The 26,716-nt window shown below is 45.8% G+C and overlaps 1 protein-coding gene across 3 annotated transcripts; it reads left to right on the forward strand.

Moving 5' to 3' along the window:
* Nucleotides 1-240: 240 nt before the first annotated feature.
* SDC1 (syndecan 1) lies at nt 241-26,451 on the forward strand. 3 transcript variants are annotated; one of them, XM_027690299.1, is made up of 5 exons: nt 241-564; nt 21,616-21,697; nt 22,739-23,232; nt 23,452-23,581; nt 24,106-26,451. In XM_027690299.1, the coding sequence occupies exons 1-5, from the start codon at nt 508-510 to the stop codon at nt 24,270-24,272; spliced, it is 930 nt and encodes a 309-aa protein (XP_027546100.1). In that variant the 5' UTR covers nt 241-507; the 3' UTR covers nt 24,273-26,451. The 3 variants fall into 3 exon arrangements, with proteins under 3 accessions (XP_027546100.1, XP_027546101.1, XP_027546102.1); XM_027690300.1 differs by lacking the exon at nt 241-564 and adding an exon at nt 17,704-17,742; XM_027690301.1 differs by lacking the exon at nt 241-564 and adding an exon at nt 17,772-17,951.
* The last annotated feature ends 265 nt before the right edge of the window (nt 26,452-26,716 follow it).

The raw sequence follows: 26,716 nt of genomic DNA on the forward strand, positions 1-26,716 counted from the left end.
GCCGCTGCAAGAGAGGAAATCTGGGAATGCAATGCGAGGGAAGCGCCGGCTGCCGGAGGGGCGGGGGGAGGCCGGGCGGGGAGGGGGCACAGCGCAGGTATCCCGGCGGCAGGAAGCGGGGGCGGGCCGCGGGGCAGGGCGTGCCGGCCGGGCCGGGCTGGGGCCGGGGAGCCGGGCTGAGCCGAGCCCAGCAGAGCCGAGGGGAGGGGAGCGGGGCGGAGGCGGGGCCGGCTGGGGGGTGGCCGTAAGGTGAAGGTTGTTGCAGTGGGTTCATTAAAAGACAGGGTTCAACTCTTCGCCCTCGCAGAACGCTGCTGGGAGGCTAGTTCCGTGGCGTGCGAGGGGAGAAAAGGGGAAAAGAAAAGAGGAAAAAAAAAAAAAAAGAAGCCAGGAAAGGGAGCAAAGCCGCAGCTACTTAAAACAATCTTAAGAGGAGCGGGGCAAGGAACGGAGACGGCGGGAAGTACGGGCAGGCTGCAAGCTCCCGAGGCCCAGCGAGGAGGAAGGATGATAAACGTGGTGTCCGTGTGGCTGGTGGCCCTTTGCTTCCAGGCTGCTGTCCCGGTGAGCCGAGCGGAGCGGAGCACGTGGGGCGGCGGGGCCCGGGCGGCGTGCGGGGCCGGGGCCGGGGCGGCAGGGCAGGGGGGTCGGGTTGGGCTTCGCTGCCCTGGGGGGACCGCCCGGCTCCCCCCTTCCGACGGGTCCCCCGCAGGGGAGCGGAGCGGTGGCCAGCCCATCCCGGCATGGAGGGCTGCGGTGGCCTTTGTGCTGGCGGCGGGCTCCAGCCCGGCTGCCCCGGCAGCCTTAATTCAAACCAGACCCGCCGCGGCGGCTCCTGACCTGCCGGCGGCTCCGCCCCGGGGCGCCGCGGGCCGGGCGGGCGGCTCTGCCCGGCTCCCCCCACCGGGACCGGGGACCCCTCGAGGCGCCCCTGGAGGGGCCGGGGGTCGGCAGGATGCTCCCGCCGTCCCTCCGGCGTGTTGCGCCCCGGAGACGGCGAGTGGCCAGTCCGGGTGAGCGTTGGCATGTGGCCCTTTGTGGTTCGGCCGTGGCCGAAGTCACGGGTGGTTCCTAAAGCGGGGACGCTCCTGCCGTGCCCCGGCACAGCCCAGGGGAGCGCGGGCCGGCGGCTCCCGGCCGCCTTTGTGCCCGGGAGCCCCAGCCCAGTGGAGGGAACGCGCGGGGTCGATAATTTCTGCCCACTCAAACAAAGGTCCCGGTGCCGGGCTCGGAGCCAGCCCCGCTCCCCGGAGCTCGGTAACCCCGCGGCAGCGAGGCCTGTGTTGTCCCGGCCCCGGTGTCCCGGGAGCAGCTCTGGGAGCCCGGGCGAGCCTTGAGCCGTGGGGAGCGCTGGTCCCGCAGCAGCAGCCGCCAGGTGTCATCCACGGACAGGGGATGGCTCTGCTCTTGCTCCAGCCTCGCCTGCGAGCGGCTTTCCGCGGAAACCTGGCACCACCGCGCTGTGAAGTGCTGTGCTCGGTGCTCCAGGTCGGTAGGGTCAGCGGGTGCGGGGCAGGAGGCCTTGTGGCCGTCCCTTGACGGGCACAAAGGCTCAATCCCATCCCTTTCTCCTGAGGTAGCTCCCCGTTTCCCATGAACGCCCCGCCAGACCTGAGTGCGCACCGGTTATGGAGTCTTCTCCTTTGGATGGAATAGGAGGAAAAAGTGTGAGCAGGCTGGTACATCAGAGTCAAAACTGGCGGTTTTGGTATTTTTTCTTAAATGGAGTAATTGATTTGAAACTTGTCTGGGGATAAATTGCAGCAGCAGTCAGATATGGAGTGGCAGAACAAAATGCACAGGGGATCTAAGCTGCCCGAAATACCTCCAGTTTCACTGTACTGTTCTGTTTGTGAACCCAACCTGTAGTTATGGGCGTGTACCCTTCTGGCCCACATGGCAGTGAGTCGTTATGACATGGCTAAAAATGACAAACATGTGAGCATAGTCAGCACTGTTCCATGGGGAGAGGGCTCTGCTCACAGCTTCTGAATAAAGTGGAAAAACTGTAGTTAATTTACAGTCTCTTTAGTGCATTTGGACAAAATCCCCCCTGTGATAAATACTCCTTACTAGGAATGATAAGGTCATGAAGTTAATGCTTGTCTGGAGTTTTCCTGTGTGTCAGAGACACTTGGGCCTGGGTGACACTGCGATGGAGGGGTTTCTGGGGTGAGCACATGGAGGAGCAGAAGTCCTTGGGGCTCTCTGTGGTGACTCAGCACTGAGGTTTTTTCCCTTCTGGTGATCATGTGGCTTTTTTCCCCATGTCGAAATGTCAGGGACATGGACTAAGCTGCCTTTCCCACCCATCTGGAATAATTATACTTTTGCATCAAGTGGCTGAAAACCTCTTGTTTTGAGCACAGAAGCAGAGTGACCCTACACAATCCTTTGAGTCTGCCATATTGCAGTGTTATGGGTGCTGCCATGGTTGTGTTGGGTTCTTGGTGGTCTGATCCTTGGGAAGGGTGCCACTGCTGCTGACACATCTCTTGGCACTTGGCTGTTGCTGCATAACTTGACTTGTCCATGCATATTGTCATAGAAATAATAAACAGGAACAATAAAGTGACCAAACAATAGTTGTTTTTTTCCTGAGTACTCTTACCTGCAGAAATGATTAGGGAGGTTCCTGGTCTTCTTCAAGGTGACACTTTACTCTCCTAAACTGTGTTTTTAGGCAGTAATTACCCTCAGTTATGATGGGTGCATGGATTTCCTTGAAATAAGAAGGCTGATACATTTTAACAGACTAACCTAGTTATTGTCTCAAAGAGAAACTGTTACATGGTATAACCCTGCCACCAAGCCAACTGAGCCAAGATGCACATCCTACTACAGGAGGACAATCTAGCCTGTATCGTGAGGGGAGACGGGGTTTGATTGTTTTGTCTGGTGTAGGTGTATGCTGGTGGTTGACATAAGCTTAGGAGAGCAGGCTGAACCTTTTTCCAAGGGTGATGTCATTGCTATTTGAATATAAACTAATTAGAAGAAATTAGGTAGTCCACCTTAATTATTAAACATGTAGGCAGTGGATAAGGAGGAAACACTTTCTTCTATAGTACATACAGAGCAGTGTCACAATATTTATTGAGCACTATAAACAGAGCTTCTTCATCTAAACACTTGCTGGTGGCCACTTCACAGTGAAATGGTGACTCTGTTATCTGGTTAGCTCTGATTAGAGCAGCAACAAATAGGCTGGGTTTTGTGTCTTGTAAGGGGGCTCTGGTGCAAATTTGTAGTCTTTGTTCCAGGTTTCTCTCAAGTGGTGAGAAGAGCTAACATTTCTAATGGCAGCACTCTGAAACTTCTGGAAACCAAACAATCCTCTCCTAACAACTCGAGACAAGTCACAGCAAGTGCAGGAAACCTGTAAGCCTTCTAAAAGTAAACTACTGCACAAACCTGAAATGTAGGCTGCTGTTTTAGCAGCAAAATTGGTCCATTTTAAATATGTGTTTTGCATTCCTAGTGCTTAGATGTCTCCAGGTGGCCTATATACTAACATTTCTTCCTAACCTTGCTTGAAGTGATTAATGTGTCCAAGAATCGTACTAATGCCTCTGAGAGGGACATGCCACACTTATTTCTGGCGTCTAGGGAGCTGGGATTTCAGTAGGGCCTCCCACAGGGAGGAGAGAACTCATTGGCAGAGAGAAGGTAGGACCCCTTTCCTGAGGAGGTGCTGTCAATTATAGAATTGCAGTGCTTCAGCATTGCAGCGTTAGTATTTTTGTCTTAATAGCTCTGAGATAATCAAAAGTAGGAGGTGTCTAATACAGCACTCCAGGACAGCTGGAGATTGATGCATTCGCTGTGTGCAAATGGCATTACTCCCTCGGGACAGCGTTCAACTGATGTTAAGGCACTTAAATGTAGGTGTCTGTGTGTGCTGGGTATTTAAGCCCTCATTAGAGTCATGGTGATGTAATCAGTGGAGCCAAAGAGAGTGATTATCTGACCAGCCCCTACACATCAATTCCAAGGTGAGTTGCTTTGTCAGGGCTTTGTTGACTAGATCTCTTGTTGCCTATAAGGGGAGCATAGACACCTTTAATTTAGTGCTTTTGTCCGAGAGAAATTTAGCTCAAAGGGATAGACTTTTATTTGTGAAACTTTCATTGTAACTCTCTCCACAAACAAGTAGACTGGACAGGTGCTGTTTGTGCCAAGAGAACTAGCAAAACAGTGGGGAACATCAGCTTTCAGCTAGAACAGCAGCTCTTTCCTGTTCTAGTGCAACTGGAACAGTGCCTCCAAACAATACTGTAGTCCTGCACTGCTAAAGGCTGTGGAAGAAATTGGGGAGTATAGTTGGGTCCTCTCTCAGTGTTCTGAAGTGAGCAGAATATATATGAGTGGAAACATAAGTGGATGTGTTTTTGAGGGATGGTTGTGAGCTGTTGAGGGCGCATCAGTATTTAAAGACACTATTTCTATATTATTTGTGAATTAGAAGTGAGAAACCTTTGTTACTCCTAGACTCCTGATATAGGCAGTGAACTTACAATGTGGAAGTTGTTTTGACCAACAGCGCAAGTACTTATAGGTTTACTTCTGAGCTGAGAAGATATTCTTCCATGCAGAAAGCGTGTGGTGTGTCCTTTGGAGTGCTGAGTGTCAGTTTTGTTAACAGGTCTCTAAGTTAGAGCCGACAAACATACTTCATTTGAACTGCTGCTCTGCTGGCTACTGGTGTACCACAGCAATGAGCCTTATCTGGCCTGGCTAGAAACCCAGGATAGTGCACTTTCTACTGTGGAGATGCTAGTGGAAAAGTTACTGTACTGTGAAGCCTCACCTCAAGGTGAGATAACATTTGGACCTCCTACAAGCAACCCTTGTGGGGCAACATCTGCTAATGTGGTGGTTTCCCAACCTCTCCATTTCTCAAGCAGTGCTTGGCTGCAGTCGATGTTCTGGGTCTTGTGGAACCGGCATGGATCCAACGGAGTCTGTTAGCTTGGGCTCCTTGCCATGCTTGACTGTAATGTTGTATCTCACTGCTGAGACCAGTCTCACCAGTGGGGCTTGCTTTGCTGGATGGGAATCAGTATGTTAGTGGGATTTGGATGGAGTTGGCAGTAGAACTTCCTGTTGAGTCACTGGAGTTGCAGTTACAACTGAGTCATGGAGGTGGTGTAAGTCATGGCTTTCCCTGCTAGACTTCTAGTTTGAAACTCCTTTGGGTATTGATCAGTTAAAGAGCTCTTACTGCTTTACTTCTGTGTCTTGCTGCTGTGCTCTCTGGCAGAACTATCTTCTCCATAGCCCTTGTTTTTGTAACATGGTTCTCTTTCATGTCCACTCATTTTGCCTCTTAGTGTTCAGGCTTTTCTAATGAGTGAAAGGCCTTCAGGATTGCTATTGCAGAATGACTCCAAACTAAATCAAGGGTACTGATATAACAGATAGGGAACTGCCTGCCAACCAGCTTAAAATACTCACGGATGTCTTGCCTTGCATGGAGGCTCTGTATTCTTTTCATGCTCTACTGTGTAACTTTTCTGCACTATCTGTGCAGTAATGTCAGTGTCTTGATTGTCAGTAGTGGAAACAAAGGCTGACAGTCTTGATTTTTGGCTGTAGGCAGTCCCAGGCACACACTCCTGTCAGCCAGCCTTCTGCAAAGTACAGCCAGTTCATGCAACAACTTCTCAGAGTGCTCTGGCTCCATCACCTGAGCACACACAAGCCGTAGCTGGAGAATGGGGGTTGCTCTTTGTCTGCCTCTGCCACGTGATGAGGAGCTTATTGCCTCTTAAACTTTAGGAAACTTGAACTCCATTCCAGTTGGAAGGGAAGCATGCAGAATGCTTTCTGGGCAGCACTGCAGACCATGGTTGTCTTGTGCTTTACACAGGAAAGCTCTTACTAATTAGTTTCTAATGCTGGTGGCTGTACACCTCCTGGTCAGAGCCAGTCAGCAGCTCCAGTCCAGCCCCTTGCATCTAGGGATTACTGGAGGAGCAGATTGTAGATTGAAGCCAGAGGTGGGCAGGGGTGAGTGGAGCCAGTCTGCCTTCTAGAGAGCAAGCGGTGATTAACATAACAAGTTCCAGATGAGAGCTCTTGTGAAGCTGTGTATCATAGCAGCTGCTATGGCTGTGCTGGTATGGAGCCTTTGTATGGTCCTTGGGGACCAGGGCTGGCACCTACAGCACTGTAGGAAGAGCCTACCTGGCTTTTTCCTGTCTCAGAACAGAATCCTATGCTGCCTTATTGTATACTCTGAGACCAGTAGAATGGAGAAATACAAATATAGTTATGTATATATTTATACAGAGAGATATCTATACCTGTTGTGTTATTTGTTATCCAGCTCACAGCAAAATTTGGAGGGTGTGTGCTCTGACCCCAGGATGATGATCAGGGAGATTTGATGCCTGTGCTCTGCACAACCACAGGAGCTCAGAGCAGTCTGTTGATCTACCAAAATATCAGTCTCTGGTTAAAGCATCTCTGCAGAAGGGATAACCTGTTATCCCATTGGCCAGCTAATAGGGATCTTTAGGGTTAGAGCCCAGGCTTTCTTCAGTTAAGAAGTTGAGGGGTAAGAGGAGTAAAGGAACCACAAAGCTTCCTTGTGTCAGATATGAATTCAAACACTAGTATATGCGATATTTTGCACTCACCTACTGTGGTCTGTGCTTATGAAACTGTAATAGAGACTCTCACACCAGCAGATTTGATGGACAAATGAGATTTGTCCACCTCAGTGACTCTAACAGTGTGTAAGTGGCACCTACGTGCAGTGGAAAAGTGGTAGTGAGGCTTGCATCGAAACTTGCCTACAGCCTGCAGCTAGACAGCTTTGACTTCTAAATCTCTTTCTGTCCTAACGGAGGAATCATCTAGATCGTGACTACTTTCCCATCAGTGAACAAAGCACCTAACAAAAGAGGCTGACTCTGGCATGTCTGGGCAGTGGCAAAGGAGTGCACTGCTATCGTGTGCTCACATCGACTGACTCATGGTCTCGCAGAGGGAAGCTGCTGGCTTAATCCTCCAGCAGCATCGACTCTGCTCTGGAGTGTGTTTAACCTGCACAAAGTTCCTCAGTCTGCATCCGTAGTTGCACTGAGCTGTGAGACACTGGTGAGCTCCTTTCTACAGAAGTTGGAAGATGCAATTATGAATAATTAGAAGTTATTACTCTAGTAGCTGAAAAGTGCTAAATGCTCAATATCCCCTCCCCCCCACCCAGCATGCAGCCAAAAGGGGTTAAAAAGATTCACCAAACCTTCTTACACTGAATCCAGTAAACAAATATGGTGGGTTGACTCTGACTGGATGCCAGCTGCTCACCAAAGCTGCTCTGTCACTGCCCTCCTCAGCTGGGCAGGGGAGAGAAAATATAACAAAAGGCTTGTGGATTGAGATAAGGGCAGGCAGAGATCACTCACTAGTGACTGTCATGGGCAAAACAGACTCAACTTAGGGAAATTAATTGGTAATAAGTTCAATCAGAGTAGGATAATGAGCAGTAAACCCAAACGTTAAGAACACCTTTCCCTCCTACTCTTCCCTCCGTCTTGGGCTTAGCTGTATTCCCAATTCTCTAACTTTTCTTCCCCAGTGGTGCAGGGGGACAGGGAATGGGGATTGCTGTCAGTTCATCACACGTCTCAGCTGCGCATTCCTCTTCGGGGGAGGACTCCTCACACTGTTCCTCTGCCCCAGTGTAGGGTCCCTCCCACAGGAAAGAGTCCTCTACGAGCTTCTCTAAGTGAGTCTCTCCCATGGGCTGCAGTTCTTCATTAACTGCTTCAGTGTGGGTCCCTCCCATGAGGTGCCATCCTTGGGAACAGGCTGCTCCAGAGTGGATCCCTCACAGGATCACGACTCCTGCCAGCAAACCTGCTCCAATGTGAGCTCCTCTCTTCACAGGGCCACAAGTCCCTGCCAGGAGCCTGCTCCAGTGGGGGCTTCCCATGGGTTCACAGCCTCCTGCAGGCATCCACCTGCTCCAGTGTGGGGCTCTCCCTGGGCTGCAGGTGGATCTCTGCTCCCCCATCAACCTGCATGGGCTGCAGGGACACAGCTGCTTCACTATGGTCTGCACCAGGGGCTGCAGGGGAATCTCTGCTCTGGCACCTGGAGCACCTCCTGCCCCTCTTTCTGCATTGACCTTGGGGTCTACAGGGTTATTGCTCTCACATATTCTCACTCCTCTCTTCTCTGGCTGCAATTGCTCCTGTGCAATAACTTCTTTCCCCTTCTCAACTCTGTTATCCCAGAGGCACTTACGACCATCGCTGATGGGCTCAGCCTTGGCCAGCAGTGGGTCTGTCTTGGAGCCGACTGGGATTGGCTTTGTCAGACGTGGGGGAAGTTCTGGCAGTTCTTAGGGAAACCACCCCTGTAGTCCTCCTGCTACCAAAATCTTGCCATGCAAACCCAGTACAGTAAAACACATTGAACACAAGGTGTCCTGTGGCCAGATGAAATGCTGGAGTCCCAACTGTGCAGAAAATCTAATTTTCTGGCCTATTCTGAAACAGTCCCCTTGCACATGAAACTGCCTGTGGGGAACCTTCCTGTGCATTATTTGGGGGCATACCAGTTGACAAGGCTCAAAACTGTGCCAGAAATCATTCTAATAATTTGATGGTGTAGATTGTGTTCCAGTGCCTAGGGACGTTCTCTGATGTTATTTAATTTACTAGTATGGACGTAGCCAGTGGGTTTCTGGCAGCAGGCCCAGAATATTATGAAGTTGTGAAAACTGCAGTATCCAGTAAAAGAAAGTGAAAGTTCATAATAGGAGATCACAACTCTCTAGTTGAAAACTGAACCTGTTTTGGATGCTTCAGAGAGATGAGCAACTACAGTTGTATGAGAAATCCTTCACAATCCATCAGCTGAGGGCTGTGAGGTGAATACTACACACCTGGGACAACAAAGCATTCAGTGTGGTGATGATGGTGCTGGTACATGCTAGTGATTCAGACGTGCTTTTAGACTAGGTCTGTAAGTGGTCCTTCAGCTTTTTATGCTCTGCTTTATTTGAAGGGATATTGTGCTGGCTGGAGTTGGTAGTCAGTGAGTAGACCCAGAAGTTTATTCATATATGAAATATCTTTAACTTAGTAATGTTTGAACAGGTTCTTAGAAGCTCAATCTGTTGTTACATAGCTATCCCATCAGTACTCCTTGAGAGAAACTGGTCTGAGCTATGGGATGTGTTGTGCTAGGAGTAACTTGGTAGTAAAGCACTTCACCTTGCCTTGCAGTTTTAGTACTGTTTTATTGACTTGTCTTAATGCCGACAGTCTGTCAGAGGTAGCATTAGTGATGTCTCCCGTCTCTTCACAGCATAGATGTGTGAAACACAGGGGTGTCCAAATTGCAGCTCAAGTCTGAACAGTTGCTCAGGAGGCATGAGGGCATCAAGATTGCACAAATATGGTAGCATTTCCCACTAAACTCAAACCTCTCCAACTGTTTTGGTGACTGCTCTGAAACAAGGCCATAGGGAAGACAGGTGAACAGGCTGTACACCCAAAAATGAAGGCATGGGGTAGCTGATGCTAGTATCTGTTACACTGAAACTTGGATTACAGCTGAGATCAAAAGGAAGCTCTGATTTATCTTGCCTTCATAGCAGCCCCTTATTCAGGGCTCTGCTATACAGATGTGGTATGAAATAGTGTAACTGGGTGACTAGGTCAGAGTTAGTTTAATCCAGTAGGTGTTTGGTCAAGAAATGCCTAATGTTCATAAATGAAATGAGTGGAACAATAGGTGACTGGAGCACAATTGCAGCAGCAGGTTTTTTAAGACTTTCTGGTGGGAGGATTTCATTTGATGCTTCAGTGTTGAAATTATACTCCAACACCCTCATGACTCAGCATGGAAGTACACCAGTCAGCTTCCATAATCTCACTGAGGTGTTGCATAATTTAACTGTAAACAGGACAACTGCTGTCAGAACTTTGTAGTACGTGTAGGATTACCAATGCTTTTGTAAACCTGAACACAGAGACCATTAGTGTGTTAGGAAGAGGCACTGGGAGCTTGATTTCCACCATTTTATATGGGTAGATCACTTGCTGTGTTCTCCAGTGGTTGTGAGCAGGTGTATTTCTCAAAGGGAGTTCATGCAGTCTGAACTGTGTTCTACCTTAGACTAATTCAGTGAAATGTGGTCCAGCCTGTGCCCAAAGACCATCTGACCTACTGCTCCTTATTCCAAGGAGACTTGTAGCACCCAGTACATTTACATGCAGCTTTTCTTCAGGAGGTGCTAGGACTATGTAGAAGGAAGGGGTGATCCTGAAAGTGCCTCTTTGAGAATACGCTTCAGATAGGGGAACAGGGTATTCCTGACCTGAGATGTGGCTCCGGCATTTGGTGGAGATGTTTCGGTCCTTTTGCAAATGCCTTAGTCATGCTGGTGTAACTGCATCTGTTAGCAGGGATGACTTCTGCATTATAAACAATCTAGGCTTAGTCAACACTGTAAGATCCTGTGGATAAAACAAATGTGGCAGCATGCCTTGTAATGTAGGAAGAGACTTGATTTCGTCACATCTATGCTGGTTTACTTGAAACTGGAAATGGTGAGCCATAGAAGCAAATACAAAAGTATATCTAGAATCACAAAAGATCCTGAGTTGAAAGAGAGCCACAAGGATCACTGAGTCCCTTCTGTGTTAGTGTAAGACCTGCCAAGGTGCAGGAACTGCCTTGCATTGGACCAAACCCAAAATTTAAAGCCGCTTGCATGCTCTTTGTGAGTCCAGATGCTGGCTGTAGATTGAGACTCTCCAGTTCCTTCCTAATAGACTGGTGGCTGACTGGTGTGAGTCCTGCTGTGCAAGAACAGAGTTTCTTAAAACTGTTAAGAGCTGAGCTATAGAGAGCATGACCAGATCAGAAGGAAGCTGCTGAATGCTGACTCTTGGCTCATTTTGCTGCCCAAGTCTCACTTGATTCTGCAGCTCCCTTGCAAATAGTCAAGGTCTTCTGTAGCAGGCTGGCAACTAACAGCACCAAGGGATCAGTCTGTGGGATGTCACTTGTCTTGCCATCTGGTGTGCATGTGTGAGACAGAGACTGACATGGTATTTGTTCAAGCTAGGCAGCTCTTTCTGGGTGCTTCTAGTTCCCTGATCCATGAGTTCTTCAGTGGGGGGTGGGCTTGAAAGGGCTGGTGGTGATGCTGTAGCTGAGAAGTTTGAGTGTGAGTTTTATAACAAAATGCAGCATTTGGAGGGAATACATGTCTGGGATGTGTGTATGGAAGATATAGATTGTTACCAAAAAATAATTCCACAAGCATTGGAGACTTCATGGTGCATCCCTCTGAAGAAAATGTGGAATTTAAAAAAGCAATCAAGAGGGCCTTGTCTTGGATTGTTGAGTCTCAGGCTGTTGTCCTGATACAAAAGCCTTGGTGTATGCTCTGTAAGGTAAACTGTGAGCAGATCAACTGGGAAGCTAAAGCACAATTTGATAGCAGCAGGCCTTGCAGCTGATAGGTCTTTCTGTCACTGAAGTGTAAGCAAATAGACAGTAATTTTTGTTATCTTTTGCATATCCGGTTTCTGCAGGATATATCTTGCAAAACATTAGGTCTGGGCAGTTCCAGTGTAACTCTACGTAACTAATCAGAACACCTTGTCAGCTTTTTTTGTTGTTGTAAGGCTAAATGTTTGTAGGTTTAAGTAGTCTCATTTTAGTTTCCAAGCGCTTTAGCTGAGACCTTTTAGTACTCCAGGGTTGCGAGTTCATCTTTCTGCTGAGGTTTAAACAACATCCTAGGTTCTAGGAACTGCCCGAAGTACAAACTCAGTTTGATGCACTAGGGATTTTTATCTGAAACTTGAATTTCCTTAGTGAAGCACTGCAAGCAATTTGCTCAAATTAGAAACACGTATGTATCACTAAAGGAGTGAAAATGCTTCGGTAATCCTTCAAGAAGATATTAGAGCTTTGTCTCTTGGCTCCCTGACATAACCTGCATTGCTGGAGTTAAGGAGAAGAAGAGGGAAACTTCTGGGATTGAGATAAGAAAGTGGGTCTTCTCCTAGCCATGTGTCTGGATGCCAAAAGTTTTTGCATTTACTCTTGTCTGATAATTGTTTGTGGCTTCCCTTCCTCAGGTGAAGCAGAAAAGCTTCTTTCCCCCCAAAATACTGTGTAGCATAGTGATAAGGTGGTTTTTGACTTCTGGGACCATGTCTGCTCAGGTCAGAGCACTCGTGCTACTTGTGGTAGTGGTGTGGATCTCATTTGAAGTGGGTGGTAGTTCCACCAGCCAAGTTGCATGGCATTTGTCTCCAGGAATCGGGCTTCCCTAGGACCAGAGGCACATGTGTTTTCCTGGTGCTGCCAAGAGGCATCAGAGATGCACAGTGAGATGCACCAGCCTAATTTGAAGACTTGAGATACCATAGAACATGTCCTATAGAAATGGTTTCTTATAGAGGCGTCTGATTTCTGAGCTGGGACTTCCTGAGCTGGACGGCTGATGATGATAAGAGCAAGTTGTGTACCTGTGGGACTGAGGTCCCTGAGCTACCCCTGCCACATCCTGATGCTGGTGTGGTGCAGGCTTGTGCTCTGTTCTGCAGCAATGGCCTTGGCAGGAGGAGTGTGCAGGGCTGAGGCTCTCAGCATCCTGGCACAAGGCCTATGGCCACACGCTGACCAGTTTGAGCTGACAGGTCTACTGGGAGAAGACAGTCTCAAATGGAACAAATGGAGATGCTTGCAGCTATTCTCTCAAACCCAGCCTTGGACTACATTCAGCAGTCTCAGGGCTGTAACTGGTCTGCTTCCCTGGGAGATGGGTGGTTTCTGGGGAGAGGAGACTGGCTTCTCCAGACCACGCGTGCTGTCCAGGAGCAGTCAGGCAGTCTGAGGCCCACTGCTGCACTTGCCAGGAGCTCTCGGTGGTTCTGTAGCAAGTTTAACTCTAATGACAGTCCTCGGTGCTGATCCCATAAAAGAGGGTGAGTGTCAAGAGATGGGGCAAAGAAAGGAATCTGCACCCAACAGAGGTCAGCTTTTTGGGAATAATTGGCTAAGAATGTTGTGTTTATATATGTTGGAGGCAATGCTACAAAGTCCAGTATCTACTTTAAAGTGGCCATAGCTGCTGCTGTTTTGTGTGAGGTGAATTGCTCATCCTCACCTGCCTGAACTCTACAGCAGGGGCTGCATGGATATGGGAGGAAGAGACAGCAGGGACTTCAGATTATGTCACTTTTTAGTTTCTTCTCCTGTCAAGAGGGTCATGTTTATCTGTGTTGTAGTTACAAATATGCATGGGTAGTGAGTCTTGGGCTGTTGGAGTCCTTTGCTGGATAGGTTTTCATTTAATAAAGATTTTCTCATCTCCAGCATACTCACCTCTTTTAGCCTTACTTTGTCAGGATTTCAGAGATGGATGGCCCTCCTCTAGCCTTAGCTGAAACCAAGCAATTTTAGGTCTGTTCCTTTCTAAACAAGCAGATGAAGTAGCTGTTGCTGTAAGAATGAATATTCTCTGCTGGTTTTGCTATACTAGGAACTAAAAAGTGCTGGTGACTAAGTCAGAAAGTTTTAAGACAAGCGAGGTTTGTCTGATCTTGACTTAGGCAGCTCACTGCTCGTCTCTCAAGCCAGCTGAAGTAGATTGAAATTAATTCCCCAGGATGAACTGGAGCTGTTAGCTGTATGGCCTTCCTGGGCTGCACCTACTTTGCAGAACCTTTTGAGCTTATACACTGGCTGTGGCTTTCTTGTGCTAGCTCAAGAAATGAGTGCCTGAACTATCAAGTATGTTAAAGAGCTGCAGGGAAGGATCTTTAAAGAAAAGTGGTTTATAACATAAAACTGAACTGGCTGCTTCTCATGAGATTAGCTGCAGGGAAATGAGCTTTCTCATTAGACTGCATCTTCAAAGCCCAGACTGCCTTGAACGTGGGAGACAAAAGGGACCCCACTTCTGGCCACGTTGTGACAGTCTGCCACTGATAGACAATTAAGTTGTGTGATTGTTGTGTGCCACATCTGTGGATCTGTTGACCTGTTGATGAGATTCAGTCTCTGACCTGGGCTACATTGCTTGGCTGGAAGGAGCAGGTTGGTGTGAGTGGAAGCAGCGTGTAGTAACTTACTTGTTTGATATATCGTCCAGGTGCAAAACCAGGAGCACAGGCTGTAACTCGCTTCTCTGTATTGCTGGAGGACTGACCACGCTTCTAGTGGAGCTGGCTGAGAGGGAGGTGTGAGGCAGCTCAGCCCTTCTGCATGAGAACGGACCCAGTGCTCAGTGCACTCCCAGCAGCTCGCACAGCTGGCGCGCTGTCACTGCTTGTGCTACGTGGCCATGAGCTCCCCTGGCTGTGGAGTCCATAGCCCTCTTGGACTCCAGCTACTCCAGGTTTGCTCAGTCATCTCTGCTAAAGGATGTGCAATGTAATCTTTGTCCAGGATGAAACAGCGATTCCACTGCACCTTCTGTAAAGTTCAGGTGACCCAGAGTAAAAGCAGAACTGCTCGCATTTTGAGCAAGACATCTGTCTAGCCTTTGCTACTGTGTACATGAGGCCGGGGAGGACTTAAAAGCACTATTGTCAGACTTGGGAGCAAACATTATCCGTTGTGAGCAAACACTGCATAAGAGAACTCTCCCTACAGTCCCTCTCCTTGCTCATTTTTGTATGAACCTGTGTGGCCCTTTGAGTCAGCCACTGACTTGCGTGTTGCCTGCAGCCTGGTTCTGTGCATTTCCATAATGCATGACGGGCAGGGGAATGTGTGTCAGCATCCCAGAACCCAGGCTGTAAATCTGTATGAATGCTTCAGCACCCCTGGCTGCCATGCTCTGCCCTGTGCCAACACAAACACTTGTGCATTCATGCACTGAGTAGGATTGGGGAACTGGTCCTGCTGGAAAATTCTTTGCATGATATTTTATCCTCTTTTTTTTTCTCTTTTTTTTTGTGTTTAGCCAGACCAGTTGCCTGATCTGGTTCACTATGAGAGTGCACAAACGGATATGCAGGGAATGGTCCAGGAAGCATGAAGTGACATGTTCTTATGGGAGGTGGGAATTTAAAGGGCCCCACTGCAGAGTGTGAAACTCAACTTGATGGTGACAGGCTGGTTTAATTTTGCTCTTGGCATGTTGATTGCTGTGTTTTAGCCCTACTTAATTAAAAAAGTTGCCCTGTCGCAGTAAGGAGAAAATGTAATGCTGATTGGGCAATAGTGTGGAGTCTCTAGAAACATTGGGACTATGGTTGATGTGGGTGTGGAGGAGCTGGATGCTCTTCCTTGGCCACTGCATCTTGTACAAAGATCAGAGTATGCTCCTACAGCTTTTATAGAAAAGGAGGATCGAAGCCTAGTGGGCAGTCTACAGTCTGTTTAGTTCAGCTCATACTGGAATAGATCCTAAGATCTCTCATCCTATTTTGAGTAGGTGTTGGAAGGTGTTTTGCTGCCTTGAGAGCTGAGTGCCTAGAGGAAACTTCTGTTGTGATGATCAGAGTTCATGTTTCAAACAAAAGCAACTGCTGTTGCAGCTAAGACCTTTCCCTCAAAGATAGTTCCCTTCTCAAGTCACCAGCCAAAAATGCAAGAGAAGGCCAGAAAGAATGCCAGATCTTACTGGCCAGTGAGAGAAGGCCAGTAAGATTTTCCAGATTTCTTTCTACTAATAATGATCTGATAGACAAGCAGCCAGATTAATTGGATTACTTACCTCTAGCTGCTAAAATGGTGCTTGCCTTGCTGAGCAAAAGAGCATCCTTTACTTTCCACTCGCTTCTCTTTGGAAGGAGCACCCTGTGAGCCACTAACCAGCCTTCCTTCAGGTGGCACAAACTGATGGATGGAATGGTGGGTATGCTGAAGCTGGTTGAACAAGCATCAAAAGCTTGTTGAGGGCATGGGGGAACAACACCGTCTGAAACAGGGAGCGCAGATAGTTCATAGAATCACAGAAGGGTTTAGGTTGGAAGGGACCATAAAGATCATCTAGTTCTAATGCCATGGGGGGTTTGTAATGCTTTGAACAGCCTTGATTGGAACACTAGCCAGGGGATAAAAATACTGCTTAAATCTAGGCTGTCCAGCCCATGGGGTATTTGTGGGGTGGTTTGTAGCTGTCTTTCTGCACTTTGGCCTTGCACTGTTAGTCTGCATCTTTGGCTCTTCTAGGAAGAGAACTGCTTCATTAACCTGCAGGGCCACCAAGCAGCACTGGGGTTTATTTTGAGCAGCAGGAGAAACAATGGAAGAGAATTTGGTGAGATGGTGCCCCACTGCTGCTGACTTCTGATGAAGCAGACTTACATGCAAGCTTCGCTTTTGATTCACCATATATAAAATCAGTTTTCTTTCAGCTACTCCAGAATTTATGGCTGACTGTTAAAATTGAAGGTCTGTGTGGTCAGCTCAGTGCTGCAGTCTGTATGTCTGGAGGAGAAGGAGGATAGGTGAGGATACTGCTGGTGATTTTTTTCTTTTTCTTTTTTTTTGGTGGTAGTGGGGTTTTGTTTTTTCTTCCCTTAACCAATAAACTGTCTTCAGACCATGGACATCTGAGATTGGAGTTAATCATATATGGGCTATTAACTGCTGAATACAAGGTCTAACAAAGCTGAAGTTTCCTTCAGAAGGGGGTTTTATCTTTCCCTCCCCCCACACTAATATCAAGATTATTTTGAGGTTAGAAGCTCTTCAGGCTCTACTCTGCCTCAGAAAGCACTTCTGTTACTGGGACTAGCTCTGCTCTTCAATATATAGGAAGGACAAACCTTTCTGTTTATTTTAGAGCTGTTCAAATCCTTGTGAAAGTATTTTTCTACTTGGTCTAGTGTCCTATTTGGCCAGATTACAGAGCAAATGCTTGAGTTGCTCTTATATACCTCTTAAACAAGACCAAACCATTGGTTTTGCCTTCAATAAAGTTGGAATAATCTCACTGAATGCTTAAGGAGGTGTTTGAGGTGGGAGAGCTCAGCTCCTTCCTTTTCAGCTGAGTGAGGAGGATTTATTAGGAGAAACAAATGTGCAAATTTAACAGCTTTATTCAGATAATGGAGGATTTCAAGTGTTTTTGACACTGCTGATCACTAACTAGGATTAATAAGAGTGGGATACAAATCATCCTTAATCTAGTTTAGGGCTTGTAGCAGCTTGTGGCAAAGCCAGTGTTTTTGCTTACCTCAAAGAGCAATTTGAGAAAAGCTGTTTCCTTTTGCATATATCAAATTAAATAAATGTGGTTCCCAGTTTGGGCAGGGTGAGATTCAGCTAATAAACTATAAATCTCCCCTTCATCATGAGAGAGTACTTCAGATCTGTGCTGTAGCAGGAGGGAGCTCTGTGACAGCTGATGGAATAAGTACACATGTATTGAGACTGTGACCAAGACTGAAGAATAGTTAAAAATGATGCTTAAAAAAAAAAAATCTAGAGTATGTCAGACTTCTGGAGCCAATAATATTGCTAATGAGTTGTGAAAGCCTGGCCTATTGTTGATTAAATTGAAGATGCCACTAAGCAGCTTTCTGGTTGTCCCAGCAGAAGTGAATAACTATTGTTCTGCAACAATACAGCGCTCAGCAAGAGCAGAAGCTACCAGTCACCCCAGGGTTTCCCCTAAACAGGCTGCTTTGATCCTTGGGGAAGGGGGTCTTCTACTGGTTAATACATATCCAAAATATCGTTAAAAATTTTACCCCTCACATGCAACTGAATTCAGTAACAGCAAATCAAAAGGACTGGGCAAGTATTTCTAACCAGTTGTCTCAATGGCTGAAAAAAAAACCCAACAAAAACATATGAGCTTGGTAAAAAAGCAACGTGTTATAGGTGCACTGTAAGAATTTAAAGTTTGTTGACTAGAAAACATGAGATACCACCAGAGATCCTTCAAAGGATCCACTGCCTGAACTTAGATGTGTTTATCCAACGTCTCTCTCATCAATTACTGTGTGAATGGTCCACAAATAGTCTTGGTGGGCTAATATACAAACTGGATGATGATGGAAGTAATTTCTAAAAGCATGTCCGTGTTTGATTATATTAATCTGATAATAAAATTTTGAGCTAGAGCAATGCCAAGTTGTTGGTAGAGTAAGCTTGTTTTAAGCTGGAATTTATTTTCAGCTCTTTTGTATGATAGCATGACCTGGTGACTCAACCTGGATTCTGTGCCCCTAATCCTCTTGGCTAATCAAAACCTTTCCCACTGGTGTAACTCAGCTGCAGTAAAAGGTCATGGAAAAGCCTTGACCATGAGGTGTTTGTTGTTTGAACAGCACAGTCCATCTTCCTGATGCAAACCCAAATTAGTTCAAATCCCTTCCGAAGCTGTCCTGAGTGCTTTATGTTAACCTTGCTGTGTCTGAAATCCTTCAGCAGCAGATCATTATAGAAGCATGACCTTTCTGCAGTACTTGTATTTTGTGGTGCCATAAGGAGAGGTTACTGCCTCTTATGCCCATTGAATGTGTAATCTATGGAGAAAAAATGTAGTCTTTATATAACCATACAGTTACATAAATTAGGCAAATGTTCCTTAATACTAATCTGTCATGAAACTAGATGATCTCATAAAGTTACATCACCTTGTGGGTATTCTAACTGCTATCCACGTGTGTGTAATCTTATACTGTCCCTTGAGTGTTTGGGACAAAGAAAGTCCCTCTCAGTTCCCAAGCTTTAAACTGCCTGGTCAAGGGGAGATGCCACAACAACAGAGGAGCAGCTTGGGACAGGAGATAACAAGAGACAACTAAGTAGAAGGACACACGTAGTGGAACTTCACTAAGTTTTCATATAAAACTGTGGAAAGCAGACTTTATTAATCCTGATGCATGTTTTCTATTATTCTCTTAAGTGTAGAAGCCAACCTCAGGGGACAGGAACTGGTCTGAGTCTGCCTTTGTGTTTGCAGGGTGAGTGGTGAGCAGCAGCTGGACACCTCTACACTGGAACACCGTGGGTCTCCATTGGTTTAACTGGGCTGCTCTGGGCTTTCCCCTTTTGAGGAGGACCTAGCTATCCCTCCTCAGATACAGAAATCAAACTAGGGTTCAAACAAGTACATAACAAAGGTTATGGAGAAGCAGAACATGCAGTAGCCTGGGAAGAGGCTTAGAGCTCGAGTGTAAGGGGAAGTGTAAGGGCAGAGTGGCTGGACACACTCGATAACAAGAAAGGAAGCATGGCATGACTAACAAGCTGCCTCGCCTGTTAGCCCCACAAGGGCAAGGGATGCAGGCTCAATAGTCAAGATCAAGAGTTCCTATTTCATTTATTGACAGTCTATGATCCTTTCAGGAGGGTTTGTTAAGGTCTGCAGACCATCAGCCTGTCCAGGTGTTCTTGGAAATCCAGTATGAGCTACCCCTGGAGATTCAGATCTGGGGGGAAGTTAGTCTCTATCCTAGAGAAAGTTATTGGCAGTCCCTTTCTTCAATGAAAAGCTGGAGAGATTATTTTTCTATCTGCTTCAATGTAGAATCTCCTCACTGGGAGGAGAATGCACGCGCACACACACCCTTTTCCCCTTCTGCAATGCGTCCCCCTTTTGCACTCAAACAGGCTGAGTGGAAGAACAAAGGGTTGTGCTTTCCTCTGCTAGTGCAAGAAGTGAGGGAGAAAAACGGTCCTCAACCCCCCATCAACAAAAATGGTGCAATTCCTGAAGACTGACTTAGCTTCCGAATGTACTGGAAAGGGCGAGGGAGATGAGTTTGGGAAGCCTGGCAGTTCTTTCTTTATTCTTTATGCACCAACAGTTTGTACTCTTTAATATTTGAAGTGTAGTGAGATCAGCTTGTGTGAGTCACCACCCTTCGACACGAGAAGGAAAACATAGGGGAAGTACTTATCTGACCTACTTTCTGTGGAAGACTGCAAAAGCACAGTGCAAACAAGCAGGGACAAATCTAAAATTCCAAATTACCTCATGACAGGCAGTTAAGCAAGCGATCGAAGGGCAATTTACTCTAGATTTATGTTTGCAGAAGCTTCAGGAATAGGGTTTTGGGGGGTTATTTTCAGTAGGGAAGGAAAGTGCTAAAATGTTTATAAGATGATTTTGTTGCTACTTTCTTGTTATTAAAGAAAAAGTCATCTAACTACAATGATTGCCTAGAAGGGATAAGATCTTGGACCTGATCAGGTTGGTGGCAACTTGGATACTTGTCTTCAGAGAGGTCAAATCTAATGGGCTAGTTAACCACCTTGGAAACTACTTGTTCCATGGAAATGTGAGGAATGGATAAGATATTAAGGATAGAAGAGAAAACTGGATAAACCTGGTGTCATAAAAAGAATGAAAAGGAGATAAGGCCAATAAACATATCCATTGTAGGTAATAAAGTGACAACAGAGAGTACTACATACTAGTGCTGGCTAACTTCTTGGAATGAAGATGAGTGTTATATTCATTTTTAAGTGAAACTATGTTAATGCAAGCTAGAGAAATACTATGGGCCTGGTTGCTGTGAAGAATGCGTGTTCTTTTTTACATAATAAAAAAAGATTTCCCACTCCTTGAGATGCCAGGGATCCCACAGCTTGGATGATGCAATGCAACATCTAAACTTGCAGATGGGACAATGCTGGAAAGGGGTGACAAAGGCATCTCGAGGATGGGATAGAAGTCAAAATTTGGGAAACAGGGAATGTAGTTGGATAGGAAAAGATAAAATTCAGGAAAAGTGACTTATAGGGCTTTGGTTTGAAATCTGAGAAGGGTGAATGACTTGTTAGGTAGCCCTACAGAAATAAACCTGAGGGCCAGTCACGAGCTGAGAGTCAGGCATGTTGTACTGATAGGAACAGTAAGCGTATACAGCACAAGCTAACAAGATTAATGAAATAATCACTCTGAAGTAATTGGTAAACACTAAAATAGCGTTGTCTTCTTTAGAGATCGTGAGCAGCTTTGAGCATTGTGTGCAATGACAAACAAGTGCCATAGAACAGGAGTTTGGCCTCTTGTTTCAGCAACCGAACTTCTATGCTGGTCAGTGTACTCCTTGGAGCATAAATGGAGAAAGCTCAGGGCTGTATTCTCCTACAGGGAAGGCTGGCTCCTGAACTTAGTTTGAGTGCCCACACTTATAAAACAGGGCTCTCATTCTACTTCCAGTTAGATGTTGTAGTTTCAGATATGTGAACAGTGTTTGAGGGGCTCAGAAAGGGAGAGAAGGCAAACTACTTTGTCTCCCTTTCTTTTCTGCTTCTTAGAATTAATGCAGTAACTTGCAGATGAAGTGGTTGGTAGATAGGGAAGACACGACTGGTCAGCACTTGACACAGACTGGTTATGTTGTGTAAGGACTGAGTGTCACTACCCGGATGTAGCTCTGAATGGATTCCTTGTGTTCTTCTTTCCCAAAGCAAGTGTAGCCTGGAAGCAGTGCAGACAAAGGAGACAGCAAGACTGACCTTTCCAATACCAAACAGAGTAACTGGAACTACTCTTTTTGGGAAGGGGGCTGGAACAAAGGAAGATGAAAAAATGCAATCTGAACAAAGGAAGTTTGTGTAACCTCTAGGAGCCCTTAGAGGACTCGGTGCAAGCAACAGGATAACTTTAATATCATCACTGACACACCTTTTTTCTCCTTCTGTTTAAAGCAAACTACAAATCTGAATCTTCCTCCTGAAGACCTTGATTCATCTGGTGATGAAGATGATGCATTCTCAGGTTCAGGTGCAGGTGAGTTACTAGCACTTGTACTGTTAGTGGTTGATCCTTCTAGAATGTGGCAATTGAGATCTTGATGAACATCCAAGTGAAGGGGGGTGGAGGGAGGAATCACACACACACAACCCTGCCCCAGAATATGAGAGCTGGGAACAGAGAAAGAGCCTAATCTATTAATCTTATATTGCTTGAGATACTAACAATTAGCAGAAAACGAGTTGTAGGAGACTTGAAAGGGAGCAGAAGTAGGTAGACTCCGTGTGACTGCTAATGTGAAATGTTGTGTGAAGAATGTTATGAAACTCGAGTGATTCTTTACTCATGGGCAAAAGAGACCATAAGAAGGGCCTTTATGAGCTGATAGGAGATACCATTTGAGGGTGTGTAAACCCCAACCTACCAACATACATCAAGAGGAAAATTTTATCTGTCATCAGATGTGCATGTTCCCATGGGCCATAATTTTTTATAAGCAGAATGAAGGGGGTTTAGGGTGGGGAAAAAGTCTATTAAAATGATTGCTAAACTACATGAGAGAGATCTTTATTAGTGTTCAGTGCTGAAGTTGAGGAGATGCTACTAGAAAAGAGCAAGCTATCGAAAGCTGAAGCGTGGTGTCCTTCTGCTTCCCTCCAGCCACAGGCTTGTATTTCAGATTAAATTCTGCAGGAATAACACCCTGAAATTGGTGCCAAATGTGCTAATGACTAAAGATGTGACTGCTCTGAATCAAACAAAAATGTTAATGTGAAAAGAGTCAGCTAACCACCCTGAGGAACCACTGTACTGAAAGCAGACTTCCCCCTTGTCAGCCTCACCGCAAACAGACTGGCACTTTGCTTTGGGGAGAAGCAGATGACTAACAAAGTGTTGCTGATAGCATGTTGATCTGTCCCTTCCTTATTCCACAGAAAAGGATGAGGAATTACAAACTGAACTGCTGTTATTATGAAAATTGCAGTTTAGGCATCCTCCTTAGACCAGTGTCCTGAAGATACTATTAATAGGTCTCTCTAAACTGGGCAAGGATAATACTTTTTTTTGGTTTTGCAGGTCCTCTGACTGACCAGTCTCACACCTGGAGAATCGCAGGAGAACTAACTAATTCCTCAGTACTGGCAACACCAGTGGACTTCAACGAGCAGCTATTTCCTGGGATTGAGAGCCGAACTGAAAAGGAAGCAGTATCTCCTTCTGCAACTAGTAATCTGGTGACAGAGGAACCAGTTGTAGCTGTGAAGGACGAAGTAGCTGTCCTGGGCTCACCCGATGGGAAACCAACAAGTGATGTGGTCACAACAACAGTGAGAAGCCCCACCACTCATTTTCCTTCAGTGGTTCATGTAACTCCTTCAGAAGCCTCAGGTGTAGTCCATGAGCTCGAACCTAAAATCCCCAGCTCTGATGTACCAGACACTAAAGATGTTCCTGAGCCCCACTCTACTGTCCATCATGAGGGAGACATCGCTGCCATCCCCACGACGACAGCTCCAAAGGATGTTGTTCCTACACAAGAGGAGGTTTCTGAAGATGGCTCTGGAGATCCGGTAGGGACTAACAGTTTTGACACCCTTTCTAGGGAGATGGCTTAGTAGTATGCAATCAGTTAATTTGGCAGGAAAGAACAGTAATTTATCAAAAACAATGATTGATTTAATAGGTTGTATTGGTGGAGGGTTTTAGATGAGAAAAAACAAAGCTGTGGAAAGTCTCCAGTAACAGACATAATGAGAAACATGAATAACCTGCCTTTTATGTCCCAACAGGGAGACTTCATCTTGACTAAAGATGAGGATTTGGTTCCCACCCAGAACTCAGAAGTACTGGCTGACTCTGGGAGGAATGCCAAAGCAGCAGGAGCCTCAGGAATTATGGACAGAAAAGAAGTTCTTGGAGGTACCAGATATTCTGGATTTCTAGTTGGTAAAAGCAGATTCCTATAGGAGTCTCCAGGCAGCAGAAGCTGCAGGTCTGCAAGTACATCTCTGTTGGCATCTCTGAAGCCAACCCTTTACATTAGACCTCTGAAATGAGGGTGGTCATTCACAATTCTGTGTTCTCAAATCCGTAGCAAGGGCAGATATTGTCTGCAAATGCCAGCCAGCAGCAGCTGCTTTATCTGCAACTTTATGTTTAAACCTATTCCTTCACTCCTCTCAAAAATTACAGTTAAATTGCTCTGTTGCTGTCTGGATCAAATTACTAGGGTTGAACACCAGAGCCTTGTGTGCTTTGTAGTGTGGCCTGGTGGGAGATCCGTCCCTAGGATTGGCTAGTGTAGATAAGTAGGTGCTTGATAATGGCAGGGTGACTGGGAGGGGGCAGTAGGACAAATTAATTTCTGGAACAACGTGGAACTTAAAATCATAGCATTATCTGATGTAGCATCTGGAGTAATTTATCTTTTTCTCCCTTTCTAGGTGTTATAGCTGGAGGACTAGTAGGCTTGGTGTTTGCGGTGTTTCTAGTTGCATTTATGCTGTACAGAATGAAGAAAAAAGATGAAGGCAGCTATTCACTGGATGAACCAAAACAGTCTAATGGAGGATACCAAAAACCACACAAACAAGAAGAATTCTATGCATAAACACTGATCTTCAGGACACTTCTTATTCCATCTTTCTTGGATTCTTCTCTCCCTGCACGTGGACCTCCTAGTGTGCTTTGCATTAAACTTAAGCCATATGATCATTGGGTTATTTGCCCTTACCACTTTGCCATTGGAAATCTTATAACTACAAAGTAGATCTGGATTCATTGAACATTCCCCGCTTTCCTGCACTTTTTTTTTTTTTTTGAACAGAATTGGGACTGCAAGTTCCTAAACTCACTTTGGTTTATCTAGAGACTGCTGGGGCAGGCGGTGGGGAGAAGACAAGGGAGCACTGTGTGTATAGAACTATTGATATTTAGGGAAAGGGCTAGAAAGAATAAACAGTTATCAGTGCTCGAATTCTGTATAGCAGGGATCCTTCCTATTTAACTCATAGATGTGTTTTGAGTGTAACAAGTGTCTGTGCTGTGCAGACATTTGGTATGCTGCAATCCTCTAGCTCTTTATGGCCGCTGTATTTGGAGCACTTAATGCCTATTAAACATCAAGCTGAACACGATTTCTAGTGAAAGTTGGTGTGAGGGGCAGAGTAAACAAATGACTGTCACATGGTTTAAAATAACTTATATTTTGGAAGCATTATCCCATCTCAGAACCAGCTCCTAAGCAGTTGGTACATAGATAGCAAAAAAACAAACCCTGAAGACCCCAAAACTATGTAGAGAGTTAATTTTACCAATAGTGTTGGACTGTCCCACTACCCTCTTGCTCTTTCAAGACTTAGGTAAGTAGATTTTTCTAAGCAGTCTCATCTCAGACATTCCCTTTGTTAGGTGCTGAATCAAGGCTGGGCTGTCGTGCTGTTGGTGATCTCACCCCGCGCTACCGTGCAGTCGGCAGGTGACTGGTGGCGTGCTGTGGCACCTTCCTCTCCATGGTCACAGTGGTTGTTTCAGAACCTGGTCTGCCATCTATGCCACGGGATGCCTTGGCACACAGGGGTGGGAGATAGAAAGCAGCACGTGATGACTTTGCAGCTGAGGAGCAGAGAATTCTCTGAAATGAGTCTGGGGAAGGCTGAGTGTAGATAGCCTTAAACAGACACAACAGTTTGTGTGCTTGACTCTCGCTGCTCCGGAACAGCTCTTCAGAAGCTGTTCCTGCACTTTGGAGAGAAGCAGCTCCAGGGATGTCAGACTAGTAAGGGCCAAAAAATGCTTTCTAAGAAAAGTCCGGGTGGCTGAAGCTGTGTATGGTCAGTGTGTGCCAGATGCCAGGCACTGAGGCCTCACTGAGGGTCTGGAGCTCTCCAGAGTATCTCAAACCGAGTGAGAAGACAAGTGTGGTGTTCTGTACAAAGCCTTACTTCTGCTCTGCCTTTGGGTAGCTTCTTGCCAGTTCAGTTCCTCATCACTCAGTGCAGAAGGTATGGGGTGGGTGGAGGAGTGTTTACAACTGATGTAAATATTTGTACTGTTGAGCCAGAGGGAATGATTGGAGAATATTGGAGAATACTGCAACAGTTGGTATAAATGTTGCACATTAACAGTCAAACTTTAAAACCTGTGTAATTTAAATGAAGTATAAAACACTCCTGAGCTGCTATGCAGCTAAAATTGGTGCCTTCTCTGCAAACCCAAGAAAAGAACCCAAAACTTCATGATTCCAAACTCTTCTTTATGCACAGAGGGCTTGTGCATATGTGTAGCTGGCTGTTTTTAAGTAAAGCTGCAACAACCATTATGTATTTTCTTTTCTTTTTCTTTTTTTTTTTTGGTTGTTGTTGTTGTTTTGGTTTTTTTGTTTTGTTTTGTTCTGTTTTTGGTTGTTTCTTCTTTTTTTTTTTTCTTTTTTACTGAATGAATTTTTATAGGTTAAATGCAATGACCAGATGGTGTTAATTTCAGCTGTAATTCTTTGCTTTGTATAGGAATGTAGAAATGTTGTTTGATAGGTCTATCTATGGAAAGGTTCTTGTAAAGCACAGGAAGATAAAGTAGTAAACTTCAGTTGTACCTCACAACCTTGTTAGGGGGAAAGGAAAAAAAACTGTATATTTTGGTAGTCTTAACTGACAGTTTGTGAAACAAACATGACATTCTGTGTTATTTAAGTGGTACAAATGAGACGAATTCTAACAGAAGATGCAACATTCGGTTATCTGTATGCCATGTAAGGGTATACTGCAATAAATGGCATTTTGGCAAGAATGTGTCTGATTGGTGAACATTGATCTTTATAATACTTTAAAAAATAGGTGTGGTTTTTAAGACTGCCTAGGTCTTTAAGGAATTTGGATTCCAGAAGTGTGAATTTTTGGGCTAAAGATATGGAGATTCAGCTCAGCATTTGAGGGGTAAGAGAGTGGCCTCCTTCCCTCTCACCCTGCCTTGAGTGTCCTGGTTGCAGTGAGCTGCTCTACCCAGATGCAGTGGTGTGGGATAAATGGGCTGTGGTGGAGACTGAAGGATTGAGTT

The sequence above is a fragment of the Neopelma chrysocephalum genome, unplaced genomic scaffold (genome assembly GCF_003984885.1).
Source record: "Neopelma chrysocephalum unplaced genomic scaffold, ASM398488v2 Primary Assembly neopelma1_80b, whole genome shotgun sequence".
NCBI classification, from domain to species: Eukaryota; Metazoa; Chordata; class Aves; order Passeriformes; family Pipridae; genus Neopelma; species Neopelma chrysocephalum.

Excerpts from the sequence above, each read along its gene's own strand:
- SDC1 (XM_027690299.1), top strand. The coding sequence starts at position 508 with ATGATAAACGTGGTGTCCGTGTGGCTGGTGGCCCTTTGCTTCCAGGCT. Across the intron at positions 565-21,615 it reads GCTTCCAGGCTGCTGTCCCG|CAAACTACAAATCTGAATCT; the intron begins GTGAGCCGAGCG and ends TTCTGTTTAAAG. Across the intron at positions 21,698-22,738 it reads ATTCTCAGGTTCAGGTGCAG|GTCCTCTGACTGACCAGTCT; the intron begins GTGAGTTACTAG and ends TTGGTTTTGCAG.